At 47.6% G+C, this 23,451-nt stretch overlaps 1 protein-coding gene across 1 annotated transcript in view; it reads right to left on the minus strand.

The window, feature by feature from the left end:
- The window catches only part of LOC116499632 (collagen alpha-1(VII) chain-like), an 89,605-nt gene extending 68,707 nt beyond the window's left edge, over nt 1–20,898 (minus strand). Inside the window, exons 1-19 of the mRNA XM_032204421.1 lie at nt 20,806–20,898; nt 17,336–17,516; nt 16,682–16,841; nt 16,020–16,113; nt 14,889–15,062; nt 13,812–13,972; nt 12,562–12,691; nt 11,115–11,231; nt 10,652–10,807; nt 10,031–10,147; nt 8,115–8,261; nt 7,801–7,920; nt 6,600–6,758; nt 5,723–5,851; nt 5,304–5,453; nt 4,491–4,628; nt 3,902–4,048; nt 3,307–3,426; nt 24–170 (exon numbers count right to left, since the gene is read on the minus strand). Of these exons, the coding sequence (XP_032060312.1) occupies nt 24–170; nt 3,307–3,426; nt 3,902–4,048; nt 4,491–4,628; nt 5,304–5,453; nt 5,723–5,851; nt 6,600–6,758; nt 7,801–7,920; nt 8,115–8,261; nt 10,031–10,147; nt 10,652–10,807; nt 11,115–11,231; nt 12,562–12,691; nt 13,812–13,972; nt 14,889–15,062; nt 16,020–16,113; nt 16,682–16,841; nt 17,336–17,516; nt 20,806–20,875 (2,617 nt within the window). The 5' untranslated portion in view covers nt 20,876–20,898. The remainder of the gene's footprint in view (nt 1–23; nt 171–3,306; nt 3,427–3,901; nt 4,049–4,490; nt 4,629–5,303; nt 5,454–5,722; nt 5,852–6,599; nt 6,759–7,800; nt 7,921–8,114; nt 8,262–10,030; nt 10,148–10,651; nt 10,808–11,114; nt 11,232–12,561; nt 12,692–13,811; nt 13,973–14,888; nt 15,063–16,019; nt 16,114–16,681; nt 16,842–17,335; nt 17,517–20,805) is intronic.
- Between the last annotated feature and the right edge of the window lie 2,553 nt (nt 20,899–23,451).

Genomic DNA, 23,451 nt, shown 5'->3' on the forward strand with positions numbered 1-23,451 from the left:
ACATAACCTTCCTGCCTTCATACCTGTTTGTGCAGTGAGTGTTGTCTCTGGTCCCTCAGTATTTCCAAAGACTGGCCTTATGGAAAACAAATACGTCTCCTTGGAGCTCAGTCCTGTCACTCGGTATGATCTTGAAGCTGCTGATAACAGTTCCAGGGAAAGATCAGAATCTGGAAAAAAGAAAGAAATATGCATTAACTGAGAGGCAGAGGAGCTCAAGAAAATCCAATGTCAGGAGCATCCCATCTGCTACTGACATCACCTTTGGCAAACAGGAACTTGAGAAGCAGATGAGTTTTGGGCATGGTAAAATGGATTTGCAAGCTGCAATGGTCAGGCCCTAAACCAGCTGAAATAAGGTTGTTTGCATCTCTCTGAAGTTGAGAGGGATGGAATAAAGCCTGATGTTTGTGCAAATTATTAGAGAGGGCATTTGGTCCAGGCACTGAGCTCTGTGACCATCCAATGAAGGAACATTAATTATGGTTTGCAAAGGCTGGCACGTATAGAAACAGGATTCTTTTTGTTAATGAATAGAAAGCTTGCTATAAAATAGAAATAAACATAACTTGAGAAAACTGACTGCATACAATAGATAGTTTTGCTTCAAAGTGATAGGAAAAATCTGTGAAAATGTCATAACAATGTTTTGACATTTTAAAAGTGTGTTATTTTGGAAATACTGAATGATGAGTTTTGACATTGCTCAAAGTGAAACTTGTACCTTTTCATTCTGAAATAGCATTTTCTCTTAAAAGAAAAGAACGTTAGTTTCTAGGGAAATAAATTAAATTGTTGTAAATAGCTTGTTTCAACTGTATTGAATGTTCTTCATTACCCCAGAACAAATTTTGGAAGGGATGTTTTCTTCCTTTAAATATATATATACTTATATATATATATTATTCCCTCTTGCAATTTGAAAATCTTCTATTCCTCTCCATTTGGGTAGGCAACTCAAGATAATAATTATCATAGATGACTTGTTATTCTGCCTGAAGAGATTTGCCTGAAGAGAAACATAAGCTGACAGCTCTGCTGAGACACAGATCTAAAGCAGCCCACTCCTCACCCCTGCTTTATACCCCCAAAAAGGTAAATTTAGCTACTTTTCCTTTTCCTCTGTGCCACTGCGTAGCACTAAAACCCTCTGTTTCACATGATGTTTTCCACAATCAGAAAGTGTTTGGTTACCGTGTTCATGCTCTGGACAAGCAGAAGAGTTTGTTGGTGGACAGAGGCAGGAAACACCTGGATCATAGCCAGGATGGGATGCACAGCACAAGGCTGCCAAGCACATGCAGGAAGAAGTCTGCAACTATTGGAGAAGGCAGATGGTCCTTGCTGGAGACAGTTTTCGAAGAAGAGTGAAATGCTTTGCAAGGGACAAGAGATGTGAGGGTCAAGGAGCAACTGCACGATTAAACGAGCCTCTGGATGTTGATTGAGTGGATGCAAAAAAACGTGGCTTTGGTGGTCTAAGAACAGTCAAGAGAAGTTAGAAAGAAGAGAGAGAAGGGCAAGGTCTAGGTGAACTTCTCCAAGGTCCCTTCTGTCACACGGGGGATGAAGACTGGCTCTGGATGGAGCCCTGCTGAAATGTATGGGGTTGGTTTTATGTAAAATGAGAAGGAGATCTACAGCTGGGATGACCTCCAGCTGAGTAGAAGAGGACCCAGTCTTTTACAGGGCAGGCTGGTGAGGGTAGGCAGGTAGGGAGGAGGGAATTAAGCAAGCTTAAAAAGGGAGCAAGGGAAATGGGTAATGAATGAGAATTCATTTAGCAAAAAAGCAAGTTGCTGAGAAGAAAATTAATCAAGGCAGGCAGAGAAAAAAAAAAAAAAAAAAGACAAAATTCTTAATTGCCTTTATACACTCATGCTGGCAGCCTGGATAATTAAACAAGAGAAATTGGAATTACTCACTTATGAGCATAAATTTGATCTTGTTGGTACTATTGAAACTCAGTGGCAAGATTCATCTGATTGTAATGTTAAATCAATAGTTATAAACCTATTTCAGAAGGATCGATTGAGTGAGGGCACAGTGGGACTGTCAGATGTGGTATTATCCATTTCTGAGCCCCTGACAACTCTGAAACCAATGATTTTTGAATACTTACAGATCGATATTTTAACAGCATGGCACAGGAGAGGAACAGTTGCATTAGATCACTTAAGTCACCCTAGAGAGCTGAATGTTCAGTTCCCTAATCACTTACCTATAATATGTAGAGCAAAAAAATGATGTTATCACAGGAGACTTCATCCTGAGTGACATATGCTGCAAGTCTTAAGCTGCCAATACCAAAACGTCCTTGGAATTAGAAAAATTAAAGCTGATGACCTGGTAACTCAAAAAGCACTGCAGGGAGCACAGGGGAATTGCATCACACGTTTTTCTTATTGACTTGTGAAGATGAACTGATCCCTAGCAAAAAAGTTAGTGGCTGAAGCAACAATGACAGGAAACTTGCTATATCCAAAGAGGTTTAAGCCCACTACAGAAAAAAAATATATATAGCTGGTACCTTAAAACAGTAAAATTCAGTAAGGCCAAATCAACTGAAGAAGAAAACAAGCCATACACTAAAAACTGTGAGCAATGATTAGGAAAGATTTAAAAGTTCTTTACTATATAGTAAAGGTCTTAAAATTATAAGAATTAAGGCTTTATGGATGGCAAAACCAGCCTTTTTTTGATTCACTGCAACTCTTCCTGCTGGAGTAGCAGGGCCTCTAGAGGAAGAGAAAATGATAATGCCAATCAGGCTTTTTTTTTTTTTTTTTTTTTTCCTAAGCAATTTTTACTTTTCTGTTTTCTTCCTCTGAGGATTTTGCAATGGTCACATCGATCATCTTCTGAACCTCCTCAATGACACAGTTTTCTTTTTTCCCTCTATTTTTCACCCAAATGAAACTGAGATTAATGGATATGGTTCATGGAATATCTGCAGAGTCAACCCTCTGTTTTCATGTCCAGATGGGGTCAGCAGTGATGCCATCAACAACAGCATCATTTAACCCTGTCCAAACTGGGAAGTGCTTGGAAATAATAGTCATGATACTAGAAGGAATCAACAGCCACTTAAGGCTGGTGTTGGAAAGAAATTTCCCCTTTATTACCCACCCCTTCCATCTTCTGCTGCATCAGCTGGCTCTAAGACCAAGTACTGAATTGAACACACCACAAGGTAAGCCAGGCTTGTCCATGGTCCATCCTCAGATCCTCTTGGGTGATGGGGCAACTCAAGATGGAGGGTTCCAAATTACAAACCATCTTCCTTTCCCCACCAAAAATGGTTACCTGAGGACAAGCGCCACGTTAATAGGTACGTGGATGCATCAGGAACAGCCGCCCAAGTCAGCAAAACACTGGTCTCTGCAGCTTCCTGCACCGTGAACTCGGTCACTTTGGGTAAATCCACTGTTGGAAAAGAAAAATAATTCAAACTTAAGGAGGGTAGAAGCTCCTACCAAGAGCTTGACTGTGCTAAAATGAAAGAGATGCATCTCTTTTGGGAGACTCTGATCCAGGCCCCACTGAAATGAAAGGCAAAAAGTCCAAATAGAAACGATGAGCATGAAGTACATCTCTGTTCCACTTGTCCACAGCTCCAGCTGCTGGTGAGTATCTGATGATATCTGCCCCAGGGTAAATATCCCTTAAATATCCCTTATTAGAAATATTCCTTAGCCTGTGATCAGTTTTCAGAGCCTTTTTACCTCCTTAGCTATTGTGTTTCTGATGAGACGAAGGAGTCCCTGCAGCACTTTAAGGGTTTTCCAGAAAGCTGAGGCAGGTAAGATCCTTTGATGGTGGGAATTGGTGGCATTTTAGCAAATAACCATTGGAAATCTTGTCACTGCCCTTGTCCCCCCTCGGTGGTTTCTATACTCACAGGTTTTGGCTGTGAGGAGCGTGGGGCTTCCCTCCTGGCCCCCGATCACTGCAGATACGCAGACGGTGTAGGTGGTGCCCTCCTTCAGTCTGGGGATTGTGAACGAGATGGTCTCTGCTTCAACCAGCTGTGAGGTTTCCAAGCCACCTAACAAAAATTGCAGCCACACCAAAAAAATACACACAATGCTACATAGAAATGGCAGCGCGGTTGCTGTTGACAGTTATTGTTACAGCAGTTTCTGCACAGAGATCTTATGGAAAATGACCAGGGAGGATGTTATAAGCTTATTTTGAATACAGGAGAGCCAAGGTGTGGGCAGCTGAGGGCTCTGGTCACAAAGGCATCACATACACTGCTGGAAGGGAACTGCTTCCCTGACTCCCCAAATCCAGCTATGCCTAAATCTGACCAATATCTACTTTGCAAACTAAAACAAGGCCAAGTTTCAGGGCTTCAGCCTGTCCCCAGACATTATAGTCCCTATCCACCCTGATCACCTGTGGGAAAAGAACTGAGCTGAGCTAAGCTCCTGTTTTCTGAGGACCTTTGTGTCCTCATACTGCATCCAAGAGAGGAGGATGCTTACCGCTGAATGGCACCCAGGATATCTTATAGTGAGTTACCCCTGGAAGCCTCTTCCAAGACAGCTTCAAACTATTTACACCAGTGTCAGTAATCTTCAGATCCTGGACGGTCTGGATGAGGTTGGAGTCTGCGAGAGATGCTGCCGAAATGAACCAGGATGAGATGTTGTTGGGGTTTAAACTGGCTGACAGTTAAATATCACACAGCTGTTTGCTCAGTCCCCCCCCACCCCGCAGTGGGGTGGAGAGAAAATTGAAAAGTGCAAGATCTTCTGGGTTGAGATAAGGACAGTTTAAGAAAAAAGAAAAGGAGAAAAGGAAAGGAAAGAAAGAAAATCAAGTAAAAGAATAAACAAAGCAAGTGATGCACAACACAATTGCTCCCCACTCACCAAATGATTCCCAGCCTGTCCTCGAGCAACAGACACCCCCCACCCCATGTTAATTGTTCAGTGTGATGCCATATGATATGGGATATCCCTTTGGCCAGTTGGGGTCAGCTGTCCTGGGTCAGTCCCCTCCCAGCTCCTGCTACACCCTCAGCCTCCTTGCTGGCAGGGCAGTATGAGAAGCTGAAAGTCCTTGGCTTAGTGTAAGCACTACTCTGCAACACCTAAACCACCAGCGTGTTATCAGCATTATTCTCATCCTAAATCCCAAACATAGCACCCTACCAGCTACTAGGAGGAAAATTAACTCTATCCCAGCCAAAAGCAGGACAGATGTCAAAAGGAACACCCCAAGAATGAAGGGCCAGGACCACGAATCCAGCCCTGATGTCCCAACACAAGGATGTCTGTTCCACCAGGACTTACCTGTGCGGTGAGTCAGAGTCACCTCTGGCCCCTCAGTCTTGCTGAAGACAGCCCGAATGCTGACTTTATACTGGGTGTCAGGCAGCAAGTGGTTGATACGGTGAGCTAACACCCTACTGCCCAGGTACTGAGTCTTGGCAACCTGGTTTTCTGTGAAAGAAGGGAAAGGAAATAGCTATTACTTGCTGTACTGTGGTTTCAGAGCTTTGGGGATTGGTTTCATAAATAGAAGAGCATGAATACAAACAGGAAAAGATTTATCACCCATAGGTGCAGGCTCAAGGCCGTGTTTCTTAGTAGTGAGATCTTTTTCCTACCCCAGGCACTAGATAAGAAGTTTGGAAAGGGGCCTTCCATCACCATGGCCACCGACGTGGGTCTCTGCCAGGAACATGCATGTGCACCCTGTCTCTGCTCACCATTGCCTGCTCCCACGGGGCTCCACATGACTTTGAATTTGGTGGCAGCTGCTGTGGCACTCCACGCCAAAGACAGGCTTGTGTTGGTGTAGGATGTCACCTTGAAATTGGAGACGTAGCCAAGAGGAGCTGCAAGATGAAGACAGCATTAGATGGTGCTCACCGTGCTCAGCATTACCGCATTGCCCCCCTCAAGCTGCAGCAACAGAGGTGGACATACAATGGTTCACCATTGAGGGGCAATCTCTGGCTACCAACTGGATCACTGTCTTTCTCTATTTTAGGTGAAGAATTTGTATCTGCTGCCTCTTGTCCAAGCAACCTGGTCTCCCAGCACAGCCATTTGGGGTCCTCATTCTTTGAGGCAGGAGGCAGCTACCTGTAGCAGGCATCCCAACGCAGTCCACCAGGCATCAAGGACCGTGTTTGGATGTTCCTCTCCCTGCATCTCCCTGTAGCAGAGTTTATCAAGGTCTCTTCTCTTCCAGCTGAACTATTTGACAATGTGGAATACTTTGGCTATTGGTATGGATTTTGAGATGCCTGAAAGTTCGGTGAACGCAGATTTGGTGGTTCATATTTGGAGCTTTGTCCAAGCCCAAGGCACATGAACATATCTACGGCAGAGCATGCTGACTCCAGTTCGCATTTGAAGACTCCCAAGCAGAAAACCCAGAGCCTTTGGGATTCCTGCGCTCACCCATCAGGTCAGCAGGGCAAAGGACCACCAGCATGATGCCCCTGACATGAGGGAAAGGTGACGGCAGTGAGGTGCTGGAGGCACAGTGTAAAGCTTTGCAGGGATACACCAGGTTGAACCAGCCACACAAAATGTTGTGTGCTGCAGTGGTTATTTGAGTGCTTTGCCCATACTCACATGTCCTGGCTGAGGTTGTGATCCCTGGTCCTTCCACTGAGCCAAAGAGCACGTAGAGAGAAATCACATACTCGGTGTCATGGGCCAGGTTGCGGAGCCTGTAGGCTGTGATCGACTTGTTGAGGGACAGCTGCCGAGGCCGGTCTTTGCCAAAAAATTCTTTGCAAGAGAGGGAAAATAAAACAGAATAGGATAAAACTAGAGAGTCTGGAGAATGCCGTGTTTTCCCCAGCAGTCCATCTCTGTCTCAGCTGAAGTGCTGTTGGAGGACATCTGCATGTGCTGGGGCATGAGAGTGTGGTTGTGTATTTGAATTAGGGCTTGAATGACTATGAAGGAACTGAACTAGCCAAGAGGAACCAAAATGATCAAACCAGACGTATTGGGTTTATGTGGCAAGGTTTTGGTTGGGGGGGGGGGCTGCAGGGGTATCCTCTGTGAGCAGAGTCCAGCAGCTGCCCCATGGCAGATAAGAGCCAGCTTCAGCCAGCTCCAAAAGGACCTGATGCTGGCTAGAGCTGAGTTGAGTGGCATTGGTTGGGCCTTTGGGAGGAAAGGAAAGGGAAAAATGAAGGGGAAAACCCTGCTGCATTACAGCAGCTGGGAGAGAGGGGTGAGCACCAGCCCTGCAGCCCCAAGGTAAGGAGGGCAGGAGGTGCTCCAGGCACACAGCAGCAGTTCTCCTGCAGCCTGTGGAGAGGCCCCTGGTGGAGCAGGCTGTCCCCCTGCACCCATGGGTCCCACATGGAGCAGATCTCCACGCTGCAGCCCTTCCATGGGTGGAGGAGCCCCCGGTGGAGCAGGTGGATGTGGCCTGGAGGAGGCTGCGGCCCATGGAGAGCCCCCGCAGGAGCAGGCTTCAGGATGGAGCTGCAGCCCGTGGTGGCCCCGTGCTGGAGCAGTTTGCTCCTGAGGGATGGACCTCATGGGACAGAGCCGTGTGGGAGCAGTTCTTGAAGCCCCTGAAGGATCAGTTCAGGAGGGACCCCACATGGAGCAGGGGCAGAGAGGGACCATGAGGGAGCAGTGGAGACGAAGCATCAGGGACTGACTGCAGCCCCCATTCCCCTGTGCAACTTGTTGAGGAGGACACAGAAGAGGGTGTCTGTGGGGAAGGTGTTTTTAGTTTGCCTTTAGTTTCTCACATTTGTAGTCAGGAGCTGGTGAGGGTGATACAGGCTGGAGGAGAGCAGGATCTTACCCGGTGTAGGACCCCAAGCCACTCGGTACCCAGTGGCCCCAGCAACCGAGTCCCAGGAGACCAGAGCACCACTGATGGATATTTCACTCACTTTCAGCATCTGCACGGTGCTTGAAGCCACTGCAAGAGAGCAGAGTGGCCCAGTTGCATCAAGGTCCCCACAGCTTCTAAGTGACCCCCAGACAGCTCTCTGCACCAAACAGGCAGGGTGGTGACCACAAATGGCACCAACTCCGTGCTCCCAGCACATCCTCACCCCATCCATGTCCTCTTGGACCGTTTCTCTTGCTCACACCTTGCTGCAGGGCACCCACCTGTGGTTGCTTTTGCATTTACTACCGGCCCCTCAACATCTCCGAAGATGGGGTTGATGGTGACGGTGTATTCTGTGCCGGGCTGCAGCCCCTGGATCATGTAGTAGGTGTAGGTGTTGCTGAGGTTCACATCCTGGATGCTGCCCTCTGCAAAGGGAAACGATGGGTGAGGTCCCTCAAGGAGGACCCCCAATTTGGAAGGGTGGTGGGCAATCACACAGACACTCAAGGACTATCTCGGTTGCCTGAGATTAAAGACTTTGTCCTCCTGGTCTGCACGTGTGTCCATGAGGTCCTCAAACCAAAGACAGTAGGGATGGTGCTTAGCTCACATCTTGGTTGAGGAGGTAATGTATATACAGGCAGAAATAACCCACAACCATTTTGGGCAGACCTCAGTGATCACCAACAGATCAAGGTGGCTTAGGGCTTTGCAGGCCAAAGAAAATAAATGAGGTAGAAAAAACAGAAATGGAGGTACGTGGGGCTGGGAGCAGTCCTTTAAGAGGGTCCACATGCTGCCCAGCTCTGGGTGACATGCTGCTGGAGCCATCCTGCCTTCCCTGCTGGACACAGGAGACAAGTGATGCCACAAAAGGTTTTCTCCATGTTAATCCTATTTTTGTATCACGGACTAGAAAATGCTCAGCAGAACCTCTCAGCATCACTGCAGAGGGGAGCATGGACAGAGAAGAGTTAAAACCTAACCCTTGGGGGATCGGACCCCCCTTTTTAGAGGAGCAGAGAGGTGCAGGCAGCAGCAGGTTGGGATTTGGGGGGGGGGGCTGCCATTTACAGTTTGGTCACTGGAGGGTGCCATGTCCCCATCTTCTGCTTCCACCAGCACCCTGTGCCCCATCCCCCTTTCCCACCTCCCCCCCACTCCATGGACCTTCTCTCCGTATCAGGCGTTCATTTATTTTTGTCTATTCTCTGTCAGAGAAGAAAAATCCACATCCTCCAGCACCTGGGATGGCTGCACGGGGACGGACAGCAGGTGTCCGATCCCAATGCCCCTGCACACAGAGGGATGGGATGGGATGGGATGGGATGGGATGGGATGGGATGGAGCATGGGAGAAGGACCCCACAGTCATGAGGGTGGGCTGTCCCTTGGGATTTTTGTCACCTCTAGATTTGGGGTGAATCAGTGTTCAGTAAAAGAGCTGCTCAGCTACCACAACCCCAGAGCAGAGGTGATGTGTTGTTGTTCCTTCAGCTGAGGACATCCCTCATTTTCCCCTCAAGATGTGGCAGGAGAGGCACATGTACTCCATTTCTATCTGGGACATTAAGCAAAGACTGGCTAAAGAGCTGAGTTTTGGGGTGTGCCTTGAATTTTTATTATTTTTTTTTTCCAGAGAACCATTCACTACAAAGCAATAAAAGCAGTGTTACATCCTCCCCATAAAGATTTTTCCCTTCTGATGACCTTTGGAGCTGTTCTCCAGCTAACCCCCCGTGGGAGATATCTCCTTATTTCATTAGCAGGGGAGCTGAGCCAGAGGAGAGAGTGCTATTTTTTTCAAAGCCTGTGATGGAGCCCAGGTGTCTCGACGCCCATCTCCTCTTTGAACCACAGAGACATCCATCTCCCAAGACCAAAATACGCCATCAGGCCTGATTTTTTAACTTCTACTCCCCCACACCAGCAATGAAAATATGTTTGGGTTCAGGGCAGGGGAGAGGCTCCAGCTGCTAGTGCAGATCTGTTTTCAAACGTTAAAATCTGAGAATGAGGATGCATTCTCAGGGGGATATGGGATGCTGGAGGCCAAAGTCAGGTCTTGGTGCAACAGACCCAAAGAACCTGGGTCCCTCCAGACTCTTGTTGCCCAGCTGGCACGAAGTGCACCCAGCTCCAGCCTCCCCATCTCCCTGACCACCAACACCTGCACCCCACTCCCTTGTTTCTACCTGCTGATGTCCAGGTGAGCCTGTAGCCTGTTGCTCCCCGGACGGGGCTCCACCTCGCCTGCAGCGTGTCAGTGGTCTCGTTCTGCAGCAAGATGCTTTTCACGGGCAGGAGCTTCACTGGAAGAACAGGGAACAAATCTTTCAAAGCACCTACTGACCACTGGAGGATTTGGGTGGCTGCCTTCCTTCTATCACTGTCCCTCCAACCTGTCTGTCAACAGGAGAAGGATTTCTAAGGGTTGCAGCTTTGCCTAAAAGCTTGAAGGTTTCTTGTAAAAGCACTGGCGAAAACACTCAAATCTGTGGCCACTGGATCAGTACCTCTAAGGCATCAACCTTGCTTGTTTTCTGCAGTGTGGGTGCAAAAGAGAGGGGTGAGTGAGCCTCTGGCAGATCTCCCACCTTTCCACCCCAACAGCATGGTGGTATTCAAGGATCAATGCACGTGATGGGGGAAGAGCACGGCTCAAAAACGGATTTAGGAAGGATGTGTTGAGCACTGCTCTTTTGATGCATGTGTAGCTGCCGTCCCCACCAACTATAAGGTGCTTATCAACAGCAAAGGGTTTGAAAGCAATGCTCAGGGCAAGAAGGGGGCAGCCAAGGAGTCAAACCTCTTACATGTTCTCCCCACGGCAGCCACGGGCTGGCTTGGCCCCTGGGGGTACACGGCGTAGATGCTGACGCTGTATTCTCTGTCCTCCTGCAGGTTATCCAGCACATGGGAGGAGACATCGCCCCGCAGAACTTGCTCGTAGGTCATTCCTGGTCTGTTGGCTGCAAAACAAAGAGAAAAGGGATACTTGAGTATGAAAAACATCCAGGGCAGATCTGGATATGATGGTGCAGCTGGGTACAGGGCATCCACAGCATCATCCCCACCTTGTCCTGCCAAAGAAGGTCCTTCAAAGAACTCTCTTCTTCCATCCCAGAGGAACCACAATGTCTGGAAGAAGCTAACGTGGCCTCTTTCCAGAGTAATGCCAGGAGCATTGCGGTGCAGTATTCCTTGGACAAAAAGGCACTTTTCCTGCCCTCGGCTCACTGCTCCTTTTAAAGCAAACGCCAAGAAAACTGAACTCACCTCTGGGGATGTAGATCTTATAGCCTTCCAGCTTGCCCAGGGGAGGTGTCCAAGCAACCTTCAAGCTAAAAAGTCCTTCTTCGATCACCCGGAAATTAGTGACTGGAGGCACAGGTGCTTTGGGGTACAAAAATAGTGCAGAAATGGATAAGACAGGGCTTTAATAAAGCCCCACATCAAAGACCCTTGGAAATATTTTTGTCTTCAAAGAGACACAACAGTAAGCAGTGCCAATTCTCCCTATTGTAGCAAAAATATCCTCAAAAGTAAACTTCCCCCTCTATCACACCCTTGTCCACTTGAAAAACGAGCTGAACCCCCCCCCGTCAACGTGCCTTGGGGCTTCCTCTTTGAATAGTCTCGTAAGCTTTGAAATATCAAACCACACATCTATCACGAGGGCATTGCCTCATGAGCAGATAAAACTGCAGTGGTTTCAGGTAGGTTGAGCAAGAACACAGGAATCAAACATTACTTGAGCCCACGGATGTGGCTCTTACAAAGAGGAGCCCATTTTGATCCAGCCAGCCATGGCAGACAGATTTATGGTTTCTACCTCTGCCTTCATGTTGGGGATAATAGCAGGAGAGATCAAATGACTTTATTTCTACCCACAAAGCCATTCCATCTTCTTTGTGGCAAGTACATATGAATCAACTTCATTGAGGCTCTTTATTTATTCATCCTGTCGGAGATCTTCCCTCAAGAAAACAAGCAATTTAGACATTGTGGGGATGGGGAGAAGAAACAAAGGGAAAGGAAAAAGGAATAATTCTTTTCAAAATGCCTTGGGCAAAGCAGACTTGGTGCTTCATGCAAAACAGGGAGAAAAGTGGAATTACTGTGCCCCTTTATCCCTTAAAGCCCCGGAAAGTAGTGCAGAGATTTCTGGGCCAAAATCACAATCTGGAGGAAGTCCAGATCATTTCAAGGGACCAGAGATCACCACTTGGAGCATTTCCTAAAAGCCACGATCATACCACCTTGGTGTTCTCCTTGTGGGTAGTGAAACTCTAAGTGTGTACACGTACATAGTGCCAACCCAAACCTTTTGGACAGTCCCACTTCCAAAACAAGGTGTTTAGAATATATTTCTCTTGAGAACCCCAGTGTTTGTGTTTCTAAACCCATGGTCTCTGAAGGCTTCCTGCATCCCAGGTACATGGGAGGTACGTTAACTGAATCCCAGTCTGGATTCATTAAATCCCACTGGTTATTAAATGAGATGGTGTGAGCTACACCCTGTGCTTTCAGGAGCTTTGTGGGTTACTCTGCACCTGCTCAAGATGCTGCACATTGTCCCAGGGACCAAATATACCATTGTATAGGTGATGTTCCTCCTACCCTTTCATCCCTCCCTCCTTACACATATAGTTTTTGGGAGGTTCTCTTCCTGTGCCCACATGGACAAGTGACATGCGGGGGTGCCTGCAGAAGAGATACTCACTTGTCTTCCCCTTGACAGCTGCTGATTCCCCAGGGGCATCTGTGTAGACAGCTCTCACCGTGAAGACGTATTTGGTGTTGGGTTTCAGATCAGGTACCAGCACGGTGTGTTTGTCACCGTCCACCATGATCTGTCACACAGGGGGACAAAGGACATTGTTACACCTCTGTGATGGTCAAACCCCCCGTGTTCACAGCAGGTTAGGAATACAAGGCTTCTCCTCTAGAGCAAGGTGCTTCCATCAGCAGGAGCCTCTTCAAATGCACTAATGGATTTTATGTACATTTTAATCATCAAATGATATCTGGGTTCACATGGGACATGCCACTGACACGGGACAGTGCCAAGGGTGGGTTTCATGGGATAGCTCAGAAGAAACTCCATGAAAACAAGAGCATGCACAATGGTGAAACTGTTTCCCAATACTCACTTCAAAGACAACGGAAGAAAAGCAACTATTTTTGACAAAGAGAGTTTCTTTTAGAACCATTTTCACAGAATCACTTAGGTTGGAAAAACTCATATAGGGAGATTTCAATGTAGCCTGAGGGCAAGAGAAGTAGACTTAAATTTTGTGTTCTTACTGTGTTCTTATGAGATTCTGAAGCAGTCAAGATCATTCTTGTTAAATGCAATCTTAAAAATTAATAAAATCAATAATCTTAACCATAATACTTTATGCTTTCATAGGTTTGTTCTCTTATTAGAAATTGGAGCTCTTAGGCATACATTTTCCATCCTTCAATCCTGCTTGACCCAGCTGACCTGGAGTGAGCTGGCACATGTGGCATCACCCCTCTCACAAGGACATGGCAAATCCCAAACCAAAACACGCAGAAACCTTGCTAAGGTGAACAGACTTGGCAGCAAGGGGAACAGGAGCTGCTATTATGGAAGCTGGCTGGACTTATTTGGGAGGTGGTATCACAGAGGTATGGAAAGAAAGGCACAGTTCCTATTAACCTGTTCTTATTGATCATAAAGGAGCTTGTGACAGTTTGTGCCATATTCTCCCTCCATTCCTCCTTTCCAATTGACACACCAGCAGACCTGATGGTCTCCCTACAGAGCTTCCCTTCAAACAAGCAGCTCCAGCAGTTTATGGCAATGCTCTGGGCTGTGACTGGGGTGGCTGAGGGACACAGTGCCATCTCCAAACCAGGCTGTGCCATCAACAACCCCAAAAGAGGATTAATATCGAACACTGAGACCCACAACTGGGGCACTGCAAGACAGGAAAGTGACTCTACCTGCTGCTGGTCCTCCGAAATTGGCTGCCCAGAAGGCAACAAGGGATGCAAGTGGACCTGGTACCCCGTCACCCTCCCTGTAGCTGGCATCCACGTGAGCCGCAGTGAGCTGTGGCTGTGCTCACTGACGTGCAGATCCTGAGGGCCAACAATCTTCTCAGCTGCTAAAAGAGAAAAGAAAGGTCTTTGGTTTGGACCACGATGTGCAAGCCTTTCATCGATGGAGTCACCATATTCAATGCAGAGAAAGCCTCTGTTTCCAGTCCAGAACCATGTAAGCAGGTTTTCTTTTGACAAATTGCTTGACAGCACAAGAAGGGAAAACAAAACTGTTTCTGGCTACACTTGCCCTGTGAACACCTGCTTAATGCAGAGAGCATCAGCTTCTTTCTGCTATTCTCCTTCCTGCCAGCAGAGATGGTTCTGCCAGAAAGCTCAAACTCTCTGTGAAGCATCACAGGAAGCCCTGAAGAGATGCAGAACCGCAGAGAAACCAAACAAACAAACAAATAAAATGATCTTCTAAAGACTTGGATAAAGTTCTCCCAAGCTCTGTCCTAAGATTGAAACTTTTTAAGTTTGTGTGCCATGAGAGAGGGAGAAATTCATTACCACCACTTCTGTGTTTGCTGCAACACCTGTATCTCTTTGGGGAGATCCAGATCTCTTTGGACATCTCTTTGGTTGCTTTTTTCATCTGTTTTGAGGATGAAATTCCTTCTGACACTGAGCTGTGCTGCCAGAATTCACCACGGGAGACCCATCATGAAAATCCAGAGGGGCAGAACTGCTGCCCCGATGCCCAAATAGGCAGTGAGAGCATTGGGATCCCATATTACCAGATAAACCACGGCAATGCAGACAAGCAAAATACACAGGACCACTGCCCCTAAGCAACAGGTGCTCCAAGGAGCTGGCTCCTCCTCGAGGGTCATCCAACCCATAAAACTCCCTTGTGATGGGACCAGAAGGGATGTGGGATGTCCATCTCCATGGCATAGCTGGCACATCCAGGGACTTGGAAGTGGCTGGTTTGAGCAGGTGGAAAATAGGATAAAGGGAGAACCCCAAAATTACCTTGCACGGTCTGCTTGATGGGCCGTGGTGGCTCTGAGGCAGTGAAGCAGAGCCTTCGGGAGAGCTTGGGGGCCACGCTGTGGAGCAGGTGGAAATCATCAACATAAACCACGTGCTCTGCCGTGGGCTCAGAAGCTATTGTGTTCAGTTCCTGCTTGTCAGCATCCTTAATTCCTAGGCAAAGAAAAGAAGGGGAAAGGAGAACACCAGACACATCAGTGGGGTGGGTCAGGCATTGGCAAAGGTCTTGGAAGAGCAAGAGGGAGCAACGTGCTGCTCTTTGTGCTTTATGCTGGCTTTATGGTCAGGTTGCCCACACTGATGGCTGAAACAAGGAATGGAGACTCAGTCTCCAGTGGTGGAGCTGATGAAGCCTCTTCCATTAGGGAAAATAAACCAATTTTTCCTCCAGAGGCATGTTAGAGATTGCCCTTGGGGACTCGACACTAATGGGATGCTTTGGGATTAGTAAAGGGACTTTGGGAGGCTGTGTGAAAATTGCTGCATCTTCCAGTGGTTGAATCAGAAAAGAAAAAAAAAAAGAAATTAATCATAATTTTCAGCTTGCATTGGTCCAAATTCACCTGCTTGCTCTCCCTAATGGATCACCACCACCACCTCCTTTTTCTCTCCAAAATACTTGGTGAAATGAAGGGTTTGGCTTGTAATAGATGGCTGTATTTAACTTGGGGGCGGAAGGGGCTGATATTTTTCCTTTCCCATGGAATCGTTCTGATGGACACTTGAAGTCAGCCTCTAAACCCGATTAAGAGAAACCTTCAAAAGTAAAACCATTTCATTTTTGAAAATGCCACATCAAAACATTTTGACTTTTACGGAACTACTTATTGAACTCCTCCTGAATTCACAAGTAGTTTTGACAGATGCAAAACCGCAGATTTCCGCTGCATAAATCAGCGATTGACAACAACAACAAATATCCAAGCACAGCACAGATGTGTTTTTCTCCTTCGTGCAGTAGTTGCTGGTGGCTGCGCCGAGGGATGGGCGCAGTGTTTAGAGGCGGGTGCTGTTGTGCAGCTGGAACCTTCCCTGGTGTGTAAACCGGGTGGTGGTTCACACACAGTAGTTGGTGTCATGCTCCACGTAGCTTTTTATGTCCATACGTACCTACAGCAAACACCGTCACTCCCCGATCCTGCAGGACGTGGGCTTTGTCTTCAACTGAGTCGCTGGATTTCCCATCCGTGATCAAAACGACTACCTACAAGAGTTGGAGTCAGAGCCAGAGAATGAAGGAGCACAACACGAGGGGTTTGAAGAGGAAGCTGCAGGATGGCCCAAAACTTATGCCCAAAAGGCAGGGACACTGCCACGTGCCTGCTTTGTGAATAAGATGCTGGTTGCACTGCCACTGTCCCCAAATGGAGCAGGTGCATGCAGACTGTTAACAACACATTAGGAGGAACTGATGCTACCAAGACTTGTCTCCTTGTCTAAATCACATCCTAAGCCTGCTCAGGTAGCTTGAGCAGTAAGAATTTGGGTACTTAGCTGGAGACATCTGGGACCAGAGCACTCTGCAGGCCATGGAGAAACATGAGCATCTCCATAATTTGAGCCAGCCCTTTGAAAATCTGAGTGTGCCTGTCCCTCTCCATCACAGACCTGAAGCTGAATGGGCTCCTAAATGAGGTTCCCCAACTCCACGTCAAAAAGCAGATGGGATGACCACAACCCAACTGGCCCATTCGTGCCAGCAGGTGGAGAAGTCAGAGGTCTGATCCCTGCTGAGGATTATACCAGGGAAGTTGTCACAGAAGGTCGCTTACCTTCGCTGCATCCTCTCGCAGCGTGGCTGGGCGAGACATGGCATGAGCTGCAAACGCCAGGGCAGCCCCCGTTTTTAGGTTGCTCCTTTTGAAGGAAAGCTCCTGAATTGCCACCAGTATTTCCTCGATGGTCACATAATCCGTCAGTTCAATACTCATCCTGGGGGTGAGAGATGGGGGAATATGGGGGGATAAAGGGCAAGAAAATGGTGTCATCACAGCAAGTTTGCATCTTTAATGGTAATGACCAACAACGGTGATGACACTTAGATGGTCACACTAGGCTCACAGGTAGTCAAGAATTCCTATTCATGGTGGTCAGGGGAACCCCAGAGCCTTATTACTTTAAAAATAGTACCTAAAATTGGACAGGAGGGAGTTTTTTTGTGGCTGCATTAAATGCTACCTTCCCTGCCCTGGAAGAGTTCCCCATGGCCAAGCCCCTCTAGACTCTGGTGACATTGCTGAGGTTGAACTCTTGCTGAACTCTTGCTTTGCTCTTCCAAGAGTTCAACCAAGCAGCAAGACCTCTTTAACTGAGGGAGGAGATGGAAGGATGGGAAGGGAGATGGTTGCTTATCAAAAACAGTCCCCATTTAGAGGCGTAGGGCTATTGAAACCCACGTGTTGGTGGTAGAGGATGGATTGACCCACCTTGGTTTCTCTCCGTAGAGTGCCACTGCCAGCCGGACGCCTCCTTTGCCCATCACCACGTTCTCAAAGGAGCGAGCCATGCTGCTGACAAAGTCCTTGAGCAGCCGCGTGCTCTCCGTCTCCGCACCCTGGGACTGCCCCACGAGGAACAAAACGTCGGCCACCTCTGCTGTCCTGCACACTGAAGGAGGAGAGCTCAGCTCACATCGTGGAACCAGCCAGGAGATAAACCCCTCTGAGCCATGTGAACCCCTGAGATATTATAGCTAAGGGAGAGAGACAACTTTTCAGCCCAATGAAGTGAATAATCATGGGTCTCCCAGAGAAACAGGCTGCTTCATTCTCCCTAATTTCTCCCTAAATCCCCATTTTACTGTTTCCACCCTGTGAAGTTTCCCATTTGAAGCACAAACACTGGGACCCGGGTCTGTGAAGGCTGAAGGCCATGCTGGCAGTATGAGGACCTCTAGGGTTTTCGTATGCCCAGAAGCTGACACCCACAACATGCACAAATGAAAATAGGCAATGTAGCAGCTCTGTCACCCTATTAACCACCCCGGGATTCTTCTCATTAAGGTCTCGGAGCCATCATGAGGCACACAACACAGACATGGGGCCACGCACACTTTTCCAGTCCTAAAAGAACCAGGTCCTCCAGTCTTGCATGGACACCCCATGCACTCAGATCTGCAACACCCTCCTCTTCCCAAGCTGTCAGCAGCTCTGAGCGTGGAAAAAAATGTCACATGCAGAGAATGAGCAATGGGAGAGGGCTTTCAGTGCAAGCCAGAGCTATCCATGGCAGCTGGCACCCAAGGGGCGGGTGTATGGGGAAATTTGTTTAATGAACATCAAGGCATGTTTCCCTTTACACTGTTCAGTCCTTAAATTTAATTTCTCTTTCTTTAGGAATCCAATAAATATATTTCATGGGCAGAAATCTGATAGCTTTTAAGGTTGGTTAAGATAATGAAGTCTCTTAAGGGGAAGTTCAAAATTTGTATTTTCTTTGGCTTTTCTCTCCATTGCAGATAGATACTGATTTATTATTGTAAAGCTGCTAAAAAGTTGACTGTGTTGACTGCTGGAGGTAGACTTTTGTATTCAGGCTTGTTCACCAGGACTGGGCTCAACTTCTTCACATTTTTTCTCATTTTGTGTCACTGTTTCTCTGGACTTCCTTTGCAGGTTTGGAGACCCAACACACACCCAACCAGGCTGGAGCATTTGCTCCAGTTTGCTGCAGAGATTTCAGGGTTTGCTGCAGAGATTGCAGGGTTTCTCGTGTTTTTGCTGCGATGGAAAGGCTGCTTTAGCTCAGCCTCTTCAATTTACCTGCCTTTTACCCCAATCCTATGAGCAGGTTCCCCAAAGGGCTTGGAAAGATGCAGGTTTTGTGATCTCCTTCATTGCTACCTATCCCTGATTGATTCCCTTTGGCCAAGCAGCAGGAAAGAGGATCACTTACTGTCAGCAAACAGATGGCTCCCCAAAGGTCTTTGCTGCCCGAGGTTTTTGGTTTCTTCATTTTCCTTTTGTGCCTCCTGATCCTGAGCTCTTTACAACTTAACAATTCTTTACTGCAGGAAAAGCAATGACTGGCTCTTTCTGGTTTAACTCACCCAGCTGTGAACACAAGGCACTTTCCCCTGACAAAAGTGGGAGATAATTATTTCAATTTCCCTTTCTAGAGCGCTCTTTTGAGATCTCCCTTTCCTTCTCAACCCTCCACAAGTGCTTTTCAGCTGGGATGTCAGGGCTGGCTTGGAGGCAGCTCCGCTGCTAACAGCGTGTCACCATAAGCTCTGTTCCCAGCTGCTGCTGCTCTTGGATCTACCCCTTTGCCTTAGCTTGGACCTTGATATCCCTGCTACCCCAGAAGGATTTTAAGGAAAGGCAATGCCAGTCCTTGTATTATCACCAGAAAATCCTAACAAGTGCTGGATGAGGTCGAGAACGCTTTCCAACAGCTCTCCCCAAATCACCCACCTCTTGGAGCTGCTCAACGCACTGCACACAGTTTTCCCTGGAAAACTTGCATTTTTGGACCCGATCTGGAGAACCTGCTCAAAATACTGTCAGTATCAGAGGTCCCTTTGTTACCCCTCCACATCCCATAGCCCCAGGAGCCTCCTCCATCCGTGCCTGGTCCATGGGAGCCCTGCTCACCCTGCACAATGCTCCTGCCCTTGTTTGCACCCAGGGATAGCACGGAAAAAGACAACAGTGAGCTGCAGGAGCTCCACGGGATCAAAATGGGAAGGCTGGTGCCCTTTTCTCTATAAAGGGGCAGCCAGAGCCCATGCTGTGAGATGCTGAGCCAGCTGCTCAGCACCTTTTCCAGAGGGGCCCGGCTGGGCAATGAAACCCACATGCATCCGCTGCTTGGATCAGGTGCCTGAAGCTGTCATTGGGAACATGTGATGTTAAGCATATTTGGATGGGTACCTTCTGGAGAAAATACCAACACAGACAGCTATATTAATCACAGGGGGATATGATTTTATTTGAAATTTTCCATGCACCTCCAAAATTACCACGTTTCATCAATCACAGGTTTGCCAGAGACATCTGTAAACGTTGATTTATTGCACTGTTCCCAGCTTCAAATTAAATAGCATTATAGTTGACTATATTGGCTTAATTGATGGACAGGAACTTAATCAAGTTAATTCTGGAGCTGGTGCCAAAGCCTCCATTAACTCTTTGTTGAATTTGCTGAATTTATGCCAGGTGAATTCACACCCCCAAAGCCTGGGGGGGTTATTGCTGCAGAGGGATTCGAAGAGGAAGGATTTGGACCCTTTGGCTCGCAGCCAGCCCCACAGCATTCCTGGGATCTTGCAAGGAGCCTCCCCCTCCTGAAGGACCCCAAAGCTCCACAGACATGGGAAAGATCACACTGTAACTGCACGAGGCTTTTCTCCAGGGTCTTTTTGGTTCCAGCCCCTCATTCCCAAAAACTCTGTGGGCTTGCACAGGCAATGGGGAGCCAGGGAAGAGGTGAGCCCTCACACTGCCTTGCCTCTCTAAATAGCAGCAGGAGGATTCAAGGCTGCCTTGAGGTCCTCTATCTCACATCCCCTGGCTGGTGGCTCGTCCCAGATCTTGGAGATCAAAAGAAGAATCAGGAGAGGACAAATTTTCCCTTTCTCCCCACCTTCCCCTGGAACAGCTGAGTAGGACAGTGTCAGAGGCTGGACACCTGATTTCCCCATAAACCAGGGAAAATCAGGTCCTGTCCAGGGGCCAGTAGGGATGCTCTTTTAGAAAGCTGCTAACAAAAAAAAAAGGACCCTAATGCAAAAGTCAAAGGTATCAGCACTACAGCTCACCCTGATGTGACATTAGAGAAATAAATGCTTGGAAAATGCTTTTTTTTCTTTTTTTTTTTTTTTTCTTTCCCTCCCCAGTGTGTCTCAGCATCCCCTCCCAGCTGCTGTATTCACGGTAGCCCACTTGCCACCTACCTTCATGAATGGCCATGGCTCTGTAATGTGTCACGGCCGCTGCCAGGGCAAGGAGCTGGGCACACAGCATTTTCTTTTCCCTTGATAAGAACCCGCTCCTCGGTTCCTGGAGTCAGCACACAGCCTGGGCAGTCATTCATCTGCAGGAGAAAAGATGTTTTAAGGTATGCCATCCGAATGGGATGCTCTACCTGCCTGCTGTGGCAAGGGAAGCTTTCCTCTAGCTCCCAAAGCTCATCTTGGCGTGGGGAATCAACATTAAATTCCATAAACCCTCTCATTCCTCCATCTCTTTGCTGAGGCTGGCTGCAGGGAGAGCTCAGCTTCATTTTCCAGCACCTTTCCGTAAAAGTACCCTTCTTCAGGCAATAATGACCATATTCAATTAAGCCTAAATGTGAATATTACTGCTGCAATGGAAGAAGGAAACATCTGCTGCCTCCATCGTGCGGGATCAGCCCACGAGCATCGCTCGGAGATCGCTGCAGACAGCAGCCACCCGCACTCAAGTCTTTATTAGTCTGCTTTGTGACCGACCTTCAGGCCCCTAAATCTAGGATTAACTGCCTTGCACGTGGCCTCCTTGGAAATCCAGCCCTTCATCATGGATCCAAAGGGGGCTGAAAGCTCTGGTTACTGCTCACGGATGGTTTAGTGGCTCCCCAGATGACTGCTGACAGCTCATTAGGCTACAGAAGTCTCCCCCAGCAAGGCAGGGACTTCTCTCCGTGAAGCACTAACTGCAGCAGAAGTGATGTTGCCAGAAGGGGTTTTATTCTCTTGAAAGGGACAATAAAAAGTCCTTCTCCTGGTCTGAGCCTCACCTGCTTGGCTGGGACCGAGCAGATTTCACAGGGAGACATGGACCGCTTCCAGGGTGGAAATTCAGAGCTCAATGACTTCATCCAGCCTAGCTCTTTTCCAGGGTCACATTTTTCCTTTCCTTCCTGTATCGCAGCACAAGTGCAGAGCTAAGACCTAAGAAAACTGTGTTTTACCCCCAGCTCTTCTGCAAAAGTCATGTTGTCAGCTTTGGCGAGGTCACCCCATCACCCCTCAGCTCCAGCATCCTTCTTGCAATGCCAAAGGATCCCCTTTTCCCTTCCCATTTAATCCTTTGCTCCATAGGGCAGGGTCTGTCCTGGGCCACAAGAAAACCCAGTTTAGAGCATGAAGGCACTCTGAATGAGTTTCTGAGCTCTGTGTTAATACTATTACAAATGTACATCCCTCCAGAAATGTTCCTGCAGAGACCTTTATTTTCACGTTCTTCCAAAAGTTCTTCTTTCATTTCCTCCCTCCTCCCTTCTTCTCCTTCTTCTCCTGTCCTCCATATCCCTACGGTTCTGCCCAAAATATAATCCAAGTGAAGAATATTAGTTTGTAAATTCAACAAGCTATTCTGGGAATATCTGTGCCTAAAATAACGTCAGAAATGCCACTGAGATAGCTAATGTAGGTCCTCTGAGAGCAGATATCCATGACAATGGCTGAGACCGAAGCCTGCCCTAATGATCTTACTGGTCTGTATGGGGAAGGCTCCCCAGTTAGAGTCATGGGATGGTTTGGGTTGAAAGGGACCTCAAAGCCCACCCAGTTCCAGCCCCCTGCCGTGGGCAGGGATGCCACCCACTAGGTCAGGTTGCCCAGGGTCTCGTCCAACCTGGTTTTGAACACCTCCAGGGATGGGGCTTCCACGGATTCTCTGAGCAACCTGTGCCAGGGCCTCACCACCCTCTGAGTGAAGAATTTCCTCCTAACCTCTAATCTAAATCTTCCCTCTTTTAAAGCCATTGTTTTTCATAAATATTTCATATTCATGTACAGGAAACATCCCTGCTGCTCGAGTCCTTGGGATAGACTGAGCTCAAAACATGAAAAAAAAAATCAGAAAAGCTTAAATGCTGACCAATCTCCTCAGTACTTTGTAATTCCAAGAAAATATTGGTCTATTCTTAAAGGAGAATAAGGAAACTCCTCTAGGATGCCTGTGTTATGACAAGGCACCTGACAACATCATCCTACAGCAGGTTCACCCAGAGGATCTGCACCTCTGGCCACGGCACAGAGCTGGGACTGGGGTACGTCGTGCTGTGACGATGCCCTGAGAGCGATGGGGAGCCAGCAATGGGCAAAGACCAGAACTAAAAGCACATTTGAATCTTCAGCATTTGCTGTCCAAGTTCACATGTATGCAGGAAATAATAATAATAAAAAAAAGCAACAAAAAATAATTCTGAGTTTCTGCAGCCACTTTTGCTAAGGCAAAGCACATTTTTGCAGACAAACATCTGATATGTGATTCTTCGCTGTTTTCCCTGATACTGTTTAATGTTTCAGCACTGAACAAATAGAGTAAGAAATGCATATTAACATAGTCTTACCCAGCCATGGGAAAACAATCATATGAGGGATAAATCCTAGGAGGCTTTGTAGAAACAAAGAAAAAACACAGCAAGCCCCGGGCCTTCAGAGAGCAAATGCTAATGTCTGCAGAAGCGAACACCCTGTAGGTGCAGAAAGGCTTTGGTTCAGAATAGCTGTGCCTTCAATTCACATTGCAGAAGTGAGGAAAAGGATGCAAAAAGGTTTCACAACCCAGATCCCACAGATTTCACATGCAGACATGAATTCATACATGCGTTT

This window comes from Aythya fuligula, chromosome 1, assembly GCF_009819795.1.
Source record: "Aythya fuligula isolate bAytFul2 chromosome 1, bAytFul2.pri, whole genome shotgun sequence".
NCBI classification, from domain to species: Eukaryota; Metazoa; Chordata; class Aves; order Anseriformes; family Anatidae; genus Aythya; species Aythya fuligula.